Below are 13535 nucleotides of genomic sequence, written 5' to 3' on the forward strand. Positions count from 1 at the left end.
TGGTCTTAACAAAAGTCTATATGTGATTTCTGTTCCCACATTATTACCAGAGGGTTTCTTTTATTTTTTTTTTAGATTGAATACATTGTTTTTGTTTTTAAATATTAAATTTGTTTTTAAAGTAATAGGTGTGTGTATATAGTAAAAAAGTCAAGTAACATAAAAAGTTATAAAATGGAGTAAGTCTCTATTTTTCTCCCTTGACTTCCTAGGCCCCCTTTCCACTATTAAGTTTGTCATGTAAACTTCCAGAAAAATTGTTGGCAGTACTTTACTCACTATTCTGCCCTTTCTTTGCTTTAAAAAATTTTTTTCCACATAAAAAATAATTTCCAAATATATTATCAGGACGTGGAACTCTATCCACTCACTTAAGTACGGCGTGGCAGTTACTTACCTGCACAAAGGCCTTTCCTCCCTTAAGTGGCCACCTCTGACGGGCATCTCCAGTGTTCTAGGCTTTGCTGTCGTCAACAGCAAGAAGGGTTCCCCTCTTCACAGGCCTGTGTGCACGTGCCAGTCTTCTTTAGGACAAATTCCTGGGCAGACAACCAGTGTTTTGTGCTATCAAATTTTTGGATCTTTCCTCATCTCTTAAGTGACAAGTGACTTCTTGTTGGTGATCTAATTGGCTTTTCTTTCTTTGAGAACAAAGAAATAGCCTTCCTTATGTTTTTAAGCCTTTTGTGTTTGTTTTCAGTGAACTGCTAGTTCCAAGTCTTTGCCCCATTTTCTGTTTATTCTTTTTCTTATCAATTAATAACTCTTTATATAATGAAGAAAGTACCCCTTTGGTGTGTGTAATATATGGTGACTTTTTTCACTTTGTTTGTGCACACACATGTTTACTAAGAAGAAATAGCTAATTTTTAGTGATCAAATATGGTAATCTTTTCTTTTGGGGCTTCAGGGTTTTGTGTGTCCTTTTGGAATGCCCCATTCATTCAAGGATCATAATAATTATTTCATGTGTTTTTAATAATACTTTCATGACGTTTTAATCTGTAAATCTTTGGTCTAGCTAGAAGTTAATTTGTTATAAGGTATTTGGTAGGACCCCGCATTATATAGCTGTCCAATTGTTCTAAGATCCTCTTCAAACTCCAGTGATGTCAAATGCCACTGAATCATATTCTGAAGCACGCATGTGTGTTAATTTATTCTTGGACTTTTCCCAGTGATTTGTTTATTCATGTTCTGGTACAAAATTCTTAATTAATGTGGGTTTATATTATCTTTTACCATCGTGTAAGACTAGCGTCCCCTCATTACTCTTCTTTTACAAAGTTATTCTGGTTCTTCCTACAGATGTTTTTTCCAGGTTAATTTTAGAATGGGTTTGCAGAGAGATTCAAAAGGTAAAAACCTGATCATATTATCCTACTGCTTAAACCTTCACTGACTTCTCATTCCACGTGGCAGTAGTTGCCAACATCTATTTAAAGACTGGTGGCGCCAAGCTGGCTGCCCAAGAGTTACTGAAGAGCTTTCAAAAAGAGGTGACTCGTGGCTTTATGCACACGTTTTCTAGAAGAGTAGGACTGGGGGCATCTCACTTTCTTTGTATGTGAAACAAGGCCTTCCTAGGTAGCTTTAGTTTCCCTTTGGTCTAGATCATGTTCTCTGTGTCCTCGTTACCACATTATTGACCAGGCCCCTAGGAGGACATGTATGCCCCGCGCCTTTATTCCTGTCCTCCTGCCTGGAGTGATACCCAGCCACCTTCGCTCTTCTTTCCTTCCACACACAGACTTTGGTGTTTCAAAACTTCTTTTGACTCAGGAGGGCCCAGTTCAGGTGCTGCCTCCTTTCTAGGGGCTCTCCTTCCCATCCCTTTAGGTACAGTATAGTGCTGTCATTTACACCAGTATCTCTGTACGTTGACCATGTCTGCCTCTTTCCCTGCTCCCTTAACTCCTTCAGGATGAGGCCATTTTCAGACTCATCTCTGTATTCCAATGTCTGGAACAGTGCCGAGTACATACTAAATGTTTGTTGAATTCACACTTGGTAAAGAAATTTTTCTTTTCCTTTTTTCTTTCTTTTTTTTTTTTTTTTGCTTGAGGAAGATTAGCCCTGAGCTAACATCTGTGCCAGTCTTCCTCTACTTTGTATGTGAGATGCCTCCATAGCATAGCTGATGAGTGGAGTAGGTCTGCACCTGGGATCCGAACCCATGAACCTGGGCTGCTAAAGCAGAGTGCACAGAACTTTAACCACTCAGCCACAGGCCAGCCCTTAAAGAAATTTGTTTGAAAGGAAGAATTCTTTAATTGGTATCCTAGCTATAATTTCTTCATGGGGCAAGAAGTAAATTGTTAGACTGTTTATATTTTTTGTTTATATATTTTTGTTGCTATTATTTATTATTTTTCTTTATAAAATGATAGATTTAGGGATGGATCCTAAGAAGTAAATATTCAGTATTGGCTTTTTTTTTATGAAAAAGGAAAAATATTGAAGTTCAAGGGAAAAAGTATCTCCAGAGAATTTAACATTTCCTTATCAAGCAGCATGTTGACTGACATCTCAAATTTGAGCTATTTCATAGAGTACTTTCTAAATGGGGCTCTGACTTCTCCACTTACACAGCTTACTTAACATCAAGTCATGACATAAAGGGGTTTAAGGATCATGAACACTAACCAAAGGCAGGGTTTTTTCTTTTTCTTTGTCTTTTGTTATAGTAAGTACATGACTTATATTTCTTACCTTTTAAAGGCTTTAGAATTTAAGAACCTACCTGGTGAGTTCAACTCTGGGTCTGAACCACGCAACAGAGACAAAAACAGATACCGAGATGTTCTTCCATGTAAGCTAAAAATGGTTTTGATTATTTTCCTGTGTACATTTAGGAAAAGATAAAAAGTGGGTTGTATGGCTTTTGGAATTAAGCATTTTGACCTGTGACCATGATGAGGTGCTCTGGGAGCTGGCAGCAGGTGGCCTGGGTGCATTCTTGGACATGGAGAACGTGGTGAAAGTCAAGGCTTCCGTTCCAGGTCCGTCTTCCAGCCGCTGTCCCAGGGTTATTTACAGCACTCCTCCAGCCTCCGTATGCCTTGCTGCTTCTCATGAACCATTTACACAGAAAGTCTGGTAGTCTGAGATAGCTGTCACTTTTGGTACCCCATGCACTGACCACCTTCTCTGGCTATTTTGCTTAGAAACACAGGCACAATTTGGGCTATTTATATCCTGTGTCCTGGACAGTCAAGCTGTTGATCTTCCCTCCAACAGGAGGTTGCCCTTTGCTTATCTCCAGAGGGCCCTACACCTTGCTATGCTGGGTGATGTCAGTGCCATGTCCCCCCCACCCTGCCCCAGTTATCACAGGATTTATCTGTCCCAGGCCGTCTGAAGAGCAGAAACAAAACACAACACCATTTTCATTTTAGGCAGGAAATCTCATTCTATGCCTCGCTCCTTTCAAAGCCAATTTTTTCCAAGTTTAATTACCGTTATTTTTCCTCCCACTTGACCTTCCACCCAGTTGTCCAAGCAGAAAACTTTGAGTCACCTGCAATATCCAAAAATGGCCACAAAGTCCTTTGATTCTACTTCCTTAGTACCTCTAGAATCTCCCCCCGTCTCTCAGTCCCCCTGCTGCTGACTTGGATTGAGCGAGTTTCATCTCTCAGCTGGTCTCCGTCGTCTTCGCTGCCTCCATTCCTGTCTGCTCACAGTACCTACTGAGAGGACGTTCCTCAAATGAAGTCAGAGCACGTTACTCTGCTTTTAAAGCTCTTCTTGGCTTTCTGTGAGTGTCGTGGTAAGTTCTTTAGCATGGCATAGGTTTCACCTCTCCAGCCTCAGCTCTCCCACAGAACTTCCGGTTTCTGGAATTCATCATTCTCTTTCTCTCGTCTCCAGGCCCTTGAACCTGTGGTTCTTGCAAGACCCATCCCTCCTCCCTTCTTTCTGAGGTAGTTCCTGCTGTCTTTCAGAGACAGCTCGGTCGGACTTTCTTTGTTCTCTCAAAGCTAGGTTTGACATTTCTCTAATGATTCCATACCATCTTATAACTCCCCTCCCTCACTTACCAAACTGTATTTTAATTATCTGTTTCCCTCGCTAGACTTTTTTGGGTTATCATAAAAGTCAGAGCAGAGCACAGTGACTGCATCATTGGCTAAATATCTTTGTGTTTAGTTGGTTCATTCAGATCTAAAATAACTTTATGACTGTAGAAGTGATGAGTACCTTCCCGCGATAGCGAGAATAACTTATCCTGCTGTCTTCTGTGGGCGGAGTGTGTGGAGCTGCATTGATGGCTATCCTGAAGTCAGGGTGATGAACCACTGTTAGACATTTTAAGAGAGAACACCAACAATTTGGTGCACCTCCAAGAGGTCAAAAGTCTCAATTATGTAATTCCTGTCCCTACGTGTGCGGTGAGCCCTTAGGGAGACTGAGTGCAAACAGGCCTTTAAAATGCACCTCTCCGGATTGTAAGAAACTCGCTTTAGGATATGGGGTACGTTTAACATTTGATCTGGCTTGAACTTTTTATTCTGGGATAAGAAGACTGACAACTAAAGATATGCAAAGATATGAAAAGGTAATGTTAAATCGTTAAGGAAAATCATGTAAAACTTTTTGTTTTTCTCTTAAAAGAAAATCAACTATTATTCAACCAAGTGCTGTTTTAAAGTCAACTAATTTATCTACCTCATACCACATTCTAATTTAATCTAAAATAAGCCTACTTGATTGACAATAACAGAAAGTTTCTTTGATTTCTTCAATACACATTTCTTGAATGAATATAGAAGGTTCCTAAAGAATCACGTCAAGAAAGCCAGAGAAATAATTATTTTCCCTCCTCTTCAAATGCTGAAAACACTGAATGGGGGAATTCACACGTCTCAGGACGCTGCAAGTACAGGCAATCCTTCATGGCCCCAAGATGCACAGGGTTTAGTTACATAACACCAGTCCTTCAACAACACAATTCAGATTCCATAATCATGATATATTAACTGAATAATTGCATAAGGTACGAACTTCACTTTCAGCTCTTCAGTTCCTACATCGCTATGTAAATAACAGACGTGCTTCAGATCAGTGAGTAATCATGTCACGTCTTTTCACGTATGTCTGCAGGTGGTCACTCTCTGCCTGTTACACACACAGACAGCAAAGCATGTAGTTGTGCTGCTGCTTATCTTTCAGTGATAAACACACATAACAAAATGGATAATCAGAAGAAGGGATTGGCCAACAAAGATGAAATTGCAGAAAAGAAAGGAAAAGTGATAATGCTGGGAGTGAAATGCTAGTAGAGTGTAAATAGAGTTATAAAAGAACTACCTGACCAGGAAAAGGCTGACACTGCCACCATTCAAGAGATTCCAGAAATGAAGCCAGAAGAACTTGCTGAAGGGGAATTTATCGACATAGATGAGGGAAGTGTTTGTGACAGAAAGGATAAAGGTGTCCTACAGGAAGTGATGCTAGCAAAAAACTTCACATTAAAGGAACTCTTGGACCTGTTCCATAACATCCTAAGTGCAGAGGATAACATGGTGGAAACTGATCCGAACTTGGAAGGGAGTATCATAGGCATAGAGAAGATGCTCACTGTCTTGTGAGTTATACGATCAGAAAGAGGCAAACATTGTTCAAAGTACTCTTTTTTTTTTGAGGAAGATTAGCCCAGAGCTAACTACTGCTAATCCTCCTCTTTTGCTGATGAAGACTGGCCCTGAGCTAACATCTGTGCCCATCTTCCTCTATTTTATATGTGGGATGCCTACCACTGCATGGCTTTTGCCAAGTGGTGCCATGTCCACACCCGGGATCTGAACTGGTAAACCCCAGGTCACCGAAAAGCAGAACGTGCAAACTTAACCACTGTGCCACTTGGCCAGCCCCCAAATTACTCTTGATAAGTTTTCTTTACAAATTAAGTGCTCTAATTCTCAGTGTTTCTAATGTTTTAAATTACAGTGCTCTAAATAAATATTAGTCTTGCCATTTTTCCACTTCTTTATATATTTATAACCAACAGTAAAAGGGTTTCTAATGTTTTAGCAAAAACTTTTAAGGGTTATGGAATAACGCTAACTTGTCCTATTGATTGTGAAGCTTTTGCACAGCTTTGGCTTGCACAGTTGTGTTTATAGCCCTGTACTACTGTGCAAAGTGAGAATGGGCCTCATGATGTAAGGCAGAGATTTTTCAGGTATAAAGACAATATCTTGCATTTCTAAAGCAATTTACAATTTACAAAACATTTTAAAATGAATAAATCTTAATAAAATCCCTCTGAAGTAGACCAGTCAGATATTGTTATTCCTATTTCACAGATGAGAGAATAAGCTCCCTGAATCAAGATACACTCAGAACTAACTAATAATGATGGTGACTGAGCTTTCTATTAGTTTTCCACTTTTCAGAGCATGTTTACACATAACTCACTGAGTGCTCTCTATGGTCATGTAAGGAGGGTAGAGCAGGTGGTAATATCTGACTTCAAGGATGCAAGTCAATAAGGAAAGGATAATCTTTCAAAAGTGGTTCTGGACAATTGCATATTCATATACCAAAAAATGAATTATATACCAAAAGAGGAGATGTGACCCTTACCTCACACCATATACAAAAATTAACTCAAAATAGAGGCCTAAATATAAGAGTTAAAGCTTAGGAGAAAATTTTAGTCTCTTTGGGTTTGGCAAAGTTTTTCTTAATAGGATACAAAATCCAAAACTATGAAAGAAAAAACAAATTGGCCTTCATCAAATTAAAAAATACATTGCTCTTCAAAGCACGCTTATGAAAATGAAAAGGTAAGCAACAAAATGGGAGAAAAATACATTCAAAACCTTTACCTGACAAAAGACTTGTATTTAGTATATATAAAGAATTCCTATAATTTGATGAAAGGACAAATAACCCAACAATAATTGAACAAAAGATTTGATGAGCCACTTCAACAAAGAAAATATATGGGTGACAAATATGTGAAAAGACACTCAACATCATTAATTAAGATAATGCAGATTAACACTATAATAAGATATTATTCCAAACCCACTACTGAAAGAGAGTTTAACACTTTTTTTTCCCCCAAGGAAGATTAGCCCTGAGTTAACGTCTGCCACCAATCCTCCTCTTTTTGCTGAGGAAGATTGGCCCTGAGCTAACATCTGTATCCATCTTCCTCTATTTTATATGTGGAACACCTGCCACAGCATGGCTTGATAAGCTGTGTGTAGGTCTGTGCCCAGGATCTGAACTGGTGAACCACGGGCTGCTGAACTGGAGCACGCGAACTTACCCACTACACTTCTGGGCCAGCCCCAGTTTAACACTTTCTTATAAGGTTAAGCATATACCTACTACATGACTCAACCCTGTGTATTTACCTAAGAGAAATTGAAGCATATGTCTTCATGAAAAGTTTATATGATTGTGTGTATCAGTTTCATTTGCTGTAGTCAAAAACTGAAAACAACCTAGTGTCTATCAATAGGAGAGTGGATGAACAAATTGTGGCAAGCCCTCATAATGGAATACTTGTCTTGTAGTGTCGCTAAGTTGATTCCGACTCCTAGTGACCCTACGTGTAACAGAGCAGAACCCTGCCTGGTCTGTTTTGCACCATCATCTTGTCTTCCAGTGCCATATCAGGCCATGCTCTGATGCTATTCATAGGGTTTTCATGGCCAGTTTTTTAGAAGTGAATGGCTAGGTCTTTCCTCCTGGAATGGCATACTACTCAGCAATAAAAAATAGCAAACTAATGATACATTCAAAAACATGGATGAATCTCGAAATGATTATGTGGAGTGAAAAAAGCTAATCAAAAAAGTATATACTCTACATTATAGACTGAATTGTGTCCCCCAAAATTCATATGTTGAAGTCCTAACCCCCAGGACCTCATAAAGTGACTGTGTTTGGAGACAGGGCCTCTAGAGAGGCAATTAAGATAAAACGAGGCCCTTCAGTTAGGCCCTGATCCGATCTGATCTGGCTGGTATTCTTATACGGAAAGGAGATTAGGACACTCACAGGACATCAGGGGTGCATGAGCACAGAGGAAAAGTGAGGCCACCTGAGGACATAGCAGGAAGGCAGCCCTCTGCAAGCCAAGGAGAGCGGCCTCAGAAGAAACCACACCTGCCGACACGTGAATCTTAGACTTCCGGCCTCCAGAACTGTGAAGATGAACTTCTGTTTAAACCACACACAGCCTGTGGTATTTTGTTGTAGGAGCCCTAGCAAACTGATACACTGTATCCTTCCATTTATGGAAAATTCTAGAAAATTCACACCAATTCGTATTGACATAAGTTTATCAGTGGTTGCCTTGAGGGCAGGAGTGGAGCAAGAAGGAGATTACCGAGGGGCAAGACGACATTTTAGCCGTGACGGAGATGTTCACTTACCCTATTGTAGTGATGGTTTCATGGGTGTACGTGTGTGACAATTGTACCTCAGTGCACTGTTACAGAAGGTGGTTTGTGAGTGAGTGCAAAAGGTATATTACACTTTTTATATTTTGTACAGTTTACCATTATAATACAGACGGCTGGAAAAACACCAGCTCTCTAAGGGAGAGATTCAGCAAGCGTCCACACTTTAGTGAGCTCGCTGTTTGTTTCTATCATTACCACCACCGCCAATGATAAGAACAGTAACAACAGTAGTCATGGCTGTAGTGATCTGTTTGTGGGTGCCCAGCACTGATCCTGGTCCTTCACAGGTAGTCACTCATCTAACCCTCACCACAACCCTGTGATGTTGGTACCCTTAGTATCTTTGTTTTACAAAAAGAATTAGAGAGATTAATTACTTTCCCTATAGTCACACTGCAAATAGCAAAGAGATCCGGGGTTCCAACCTAGGCCTAACCACAGGCAGTACTGCTTCTCCACACGCATTCTGTCTCCACACGGTCAGTACGTGTTCCTGTGCTGTGTCTTCTTTTCTATTTCAAGAAACCATTTTTAGCGCTTAATAATAGGTTCTCGGTCATTCTTTGTATAGAGATAGGACTATATTTTGCAAGGCTTGTCGCTCTCCTGTTTTCTTTTCTTTCCATCGTCCCTTAATTTCAGGTCTCTGTTCTGATTGATTGGTGGTTTGGTTAGAGATGGGCCAAGTAGTATATAGTCTCAAACTCTGCCCATCTGCAGCTCTCTCTCCTTTATTTTTTATCCTGATAAATAAAATGAATATCTTTGTGGATTTTAGGATTGTGGGATTTCAGTCCGCTTCTCCCAGTTTTCTCTGGGTGCGGCTTCAGTGTGCTCCAGCTTCCAGGGTTTTAGATGAGAAATATAGTGGTAATCTGACTCCTTTTATAAGAAACGTATTCCTTCACTATGAAACCTTATAACGTTTTTGGTCTTTCCTGGGTTCAGGAGTGTTACCAGGTGTGTTGCGTTTCATCAGTCTTGCCTAGAGCAGAAGCTGTCAGTCTGCAGCCGCCATCCATCTTCCTTCAGCTGGAGGAGAGTGTCTTCAGTTGTTTACTAACTGCTCTTCCTCAAGCTACTCCTTTTTCTTTTCCTGGAGCTCCTGTGATGTATAGGGTTGGTCTCTTCAGTCTGTCCTCTAAGACTTTCATCTTTTTTCTGATTATTTCTTCTGCCTCTTTGTAGGTTTGCATGTACTTTCTCTCTGTCCCTAGTTTTTATTTTTGTCTTCTTTCTTTCACTCGGTCTTCTAGGGAACTGATTTAAGTTTCAAGAAAGACCTCCCTCCTTCGCATCATTTACTAAAACTTTTAGCTTGTGCGATGATTAATTTTATATGGCAACCTGGCGAGGCCACAAAACCCAATAGTTGGTCAAGCACTAGTCTAGATGTTGCTGTGAAGGTATTTTCAGGTGTGATTAACCTTTAAATCAGTCAACTTTGAGTAAAACAGATGATCCTCCATAATGTGGATGAGCTTCACCTAATCAGTGGAAGGCCTTAAGAGAAAAAGATTGAGGTCCCCAAGGAAGAAGCCATTCTGCCTCCAGACTGCCTTTGGATGCAAGACTGCAACATTAGCTCCTCTCTGGATCTCCAGCCTGACAGCCTGCCCTGCAAATTTCAGGCTGGCTAGGCCCTGCAGTCGTGTGAGCCACTTCATTAAAATAAATCCCTCATTGTATATATACAGCCTAGTATTCTATTTCTCTACAGAACATGGACTAATACAAATTTTGGTACCTAGAATGGTTCTAGAGGAATAGAATCTTAATAATGAGTTTTATGAATTGGTTCGCTAATCTGATACAATTTAAAGGCATTAATGACTGTTTCTGGTAGTAGAGAGAGCACGGGTAATCCATGGTGCGATATAGCAATAGAGACACAAAATCTCACTGTTGGCTGTTCACTCAAATACTTACCAGAAGCAAGGCTCTGGATGATTGTGTATTTGATGACTTAAAATATTTTTGTCAAACTGATAAGTATAATGAGATTGGCTGGTTGCTCCTAATTGCACTGGACAAAGTAGTCAAAGAAAGGATGATCTCAGGGATTAGAATTTCCAGCTCAAGCACCACCTTAATGACCTAAATGTTTCTATATCTGCCCTGAAGGGAACTATTATCTCCTGCAGCCACGGGGAGATGAGACTGTTGAAAAGCAAACGGAGCATTTCATCCTGCAGATGGCTGAATTACAATACAAATGGAATTCCCAACCTTCCCAAATTTGCTGGTAAAGTGAGGGCTTTGACTGAGAAGGAATGGGATCCTGAAAATTGGATTGGAAATATATGGGAAGACCCTGATGAAGATGGGCACGTCAAACTCCTAAACCCTGAAGAGTCTTCCTTGCTAATGCTACTGACACTGGCACTAATCTGACACTAACTCCAGGAGACCCAGAGCGTCCACTGCAGTCCAGCAGTTAGAGTGGTGCTTATGGAGGTCAGATAATCAATGGAGTTTTAGCTCAGGTCCATTTCACGGTGGGTCCAGTGAGTCTGGAACCACTGTGGTTGTTTCCTCAGTTCTGGAATGCATAATTGTCATAGACATACTCAGCACCTGGCAGAATCCCCACGTGGGTTCCCTGACCTGTGGAGTGGGGGCTGTTATGGTGGAAAAGGCCAAGTGTAAGCCATGAGATCTGCTTCTACCTGGGAAAATAGTAAACTAAAAGCAATCCTGCCTTCCTGGAGAGAATGAGGAGAGATTAGTGCCACCGTCAAGGCCTTAAATGATGCAGGGCTGGTGATTCCGATCAATGCCCCACTCAGCTCACCTCTTTGACCTGTGCAGAAAACAAGTGGATCTGGGAGATGACTGTGGAGTATTGTAACCTTGAGCAGGTGGTAACTCCAATTGAAACTGCTGTAGCAGACGTGATTTCATTGCTTTAGAAAATTAACACATCCCCAGGTACCTGGTGTGTACCTACTGATCTGGCAAATGCTTTTTCTCCTCACCTGTTAGTAAAGCCCACCAGAAGCAGTTTGCTTTCAGCTGGCAAGGCCAGCAATACACTTTTACTGTCCTACCTCAAGGAGACAGCGACTGTCCAGCCCTGTGTCATAGTTCTCAGGGATCTCGATCACCTTTCCCTTACTTAAGACATCACACCGGTCCATTATACTGATGACATTATGCTGATTGAACTTAGTGAGCAAGAAGTAACAACTAACTATTCTAGACTTACTAGTCAGACCTTTGTGTGTCAGAGGGTGGGAAATGACTCAACAAAAGTCAGTGGCTTCTATCTCAGTGAAATTTCTAGAGGTCCAGTGGTGTGGAGGATGTCAAAATAATCCCTTGTAAGGTGAAGGATTAGATGTTGCACCTGGCGCCTCCTGCAGAGAGAGGCAGGATGCCTAGTGGGCGTCTTTGGAGTTTGGAGGCAGCGTGTTCCTCATTCGGGTGTGCTGCTCTGGGCCATTTTCCGAGAGACTCAAAGCTGCTGGTTTTGAGTGGGGCCCAAAACAGGAGAAAGTTCTGTGCCAGGCCCAGGCTGCTGTGCAAGCTGCTCTGCCACTAGGGCCCTAGGATCCAGTGGAAGCAGTGTCAGTGGGAGATAGGATACTGTTCGGAGCCTTTGGCAGGTGCCTGTAGGCGCATTGCAACTCAGGACCATGGGATTTGGGGGCAAAGCCCTGCCAATCTCTTCATACAACTACTCTTCTTTTGCGAAATAGCTTTTGACCTGCTGCTGGGCCTCAGTAGAGACTGAACACTTAACCACATGTCGGTGTCACAATCCAACATACACATCAGGATACATGCGGAGAGGGCTGATGGCCACTCTGAGTTTATTATAACCAGCGTTTCAATATATACATAGCTTACAGCTGTTAAACATACACAGGTGTTCTGGATGAAGTAATTAGCAAATGCCAAGAATTCTTAGTGATTTCTCAAGGAGCCCTCTCTTGGCCTCTGTTTTGATATTATCATGTTATTGCTGTGCTCGTATATTTTTATCTCGGAGCAGGCAAGGTCTCTTAGGCAACGGTCCCTCCTGCTCCTGATATCGATATCGTTTCTCCATCTGTGCCCCCGGGCAGCCGATGCCTGTTTTAGGTTGCCTCCCCCTGGAGGTCTTACCCATCATTGGCTAACCGGCCTCCTCACCTCCAGGTCACAGTTTGTTGGCAAGCCTTTTCCAGTGGTTATTAACCCTTCCTGCATCAGGGGTGGCTGCATTTCCCCCTTTTTTGTTTTTTAAAGCAAGGAAGGCATCGTGTCGTGCTGAGGCCAGAAGGCCCATCATAACCAATGCTTGCTCTTATTGCCTTTGTTGTTTTTTCAGGGAGCACAGCAGACGTAAAACATAAACTGTTAACATGGATAATATCAAAATCACACCAGCATTAACAAATATGCATAAATTGAGGCCCGAGAACCAATTGGAGGGCTCTAGCCAGTGTAACCCATTTTCAGTGTCTTGAAATATTTTTTGAGAGAACACCTTAGGTACTTCTTGTAACTGCCTCTCTAACTGAGCTTGTAGCCCAGTGATGTTATTGGCCAGGGAGGTATTAAATGCCCCCGTAAATGTTTTTTTATTTCTTGCCAAGATGTCAGCGAGCTATTATACAGTAGGGGGGTAACGCATTGCATGGTAAATTGCCAGTCACATTTTAGTTTCATACGCATATATAATGCATTTTGCTGCTCTCCCAGCCACTCTACTGCTGCCTCTAATGCCTGCAATCCTGACATTAGCCCTTTATCAATATCCACCTGTGTCTGTAATTCTTGAGTGACATTTACCAAGACGGACTCCACCTTATGGGCTGTTTGAACACTGTTAACCAAGGCAGTAGTAGCTGTAGTGGCTGATGCCATGATAATCACCGTGGACACAATGAATGCAATTAGCATAGCCAAAAACCGATTAGGGCATAATTTTCTCATGGACTCAAGGAGGATATGTAGAGCATGCTCTTTGGACCATGTCTGATTTAGAGAAACAGGTAACCAAATATATGCTCTTCTTTTAACACCATTACATAGGTCACATTCAATGAGGTTACATTATAATGTGTTAAACAATCAGAATACCAATATGGGGGAGAAATATTAACCACATACATACCA

At 41.3% G+C, this 13535-nt stretch overlaps 1 protein-coding gene across 1 annotated transcript in view; it reads left to right on the plus strand.

Moving 5' to 3' along the window:
• Nucleotides 1–13535, plus strand: part of PTPN20 (protein tyrosine phosphatase non-receptor type 20) — a 66580-nt gene that overhangs the window by 26501 nt on the left and 26544 nt on the right. Inside the window, exon 5 of the mRNA XM_070519473.1 lies at nucleotides 2722–2812. Within this exon, the coding sequence (XP_070375574.1) occupies nucleotides 2722–2812 (91 nt within the window). The remainder of the gene's footprint in view (nucleotides 1–2721; nucleotides 2813–13535) is intronic.

Source organism: Equus asinus, chromosome 2 (genome assembly GCF_041296235.1).
Source record: "Equus asinus isolate D_3611 breed Donkey chromosome 2, EquAss-T2T_v2, whole genome shotgun sequence".
NCBI lineage: Eukaryota > Metazoa > Chordata > Mammalia > Perissodactyla > Equidae > Equus > Equus asinus.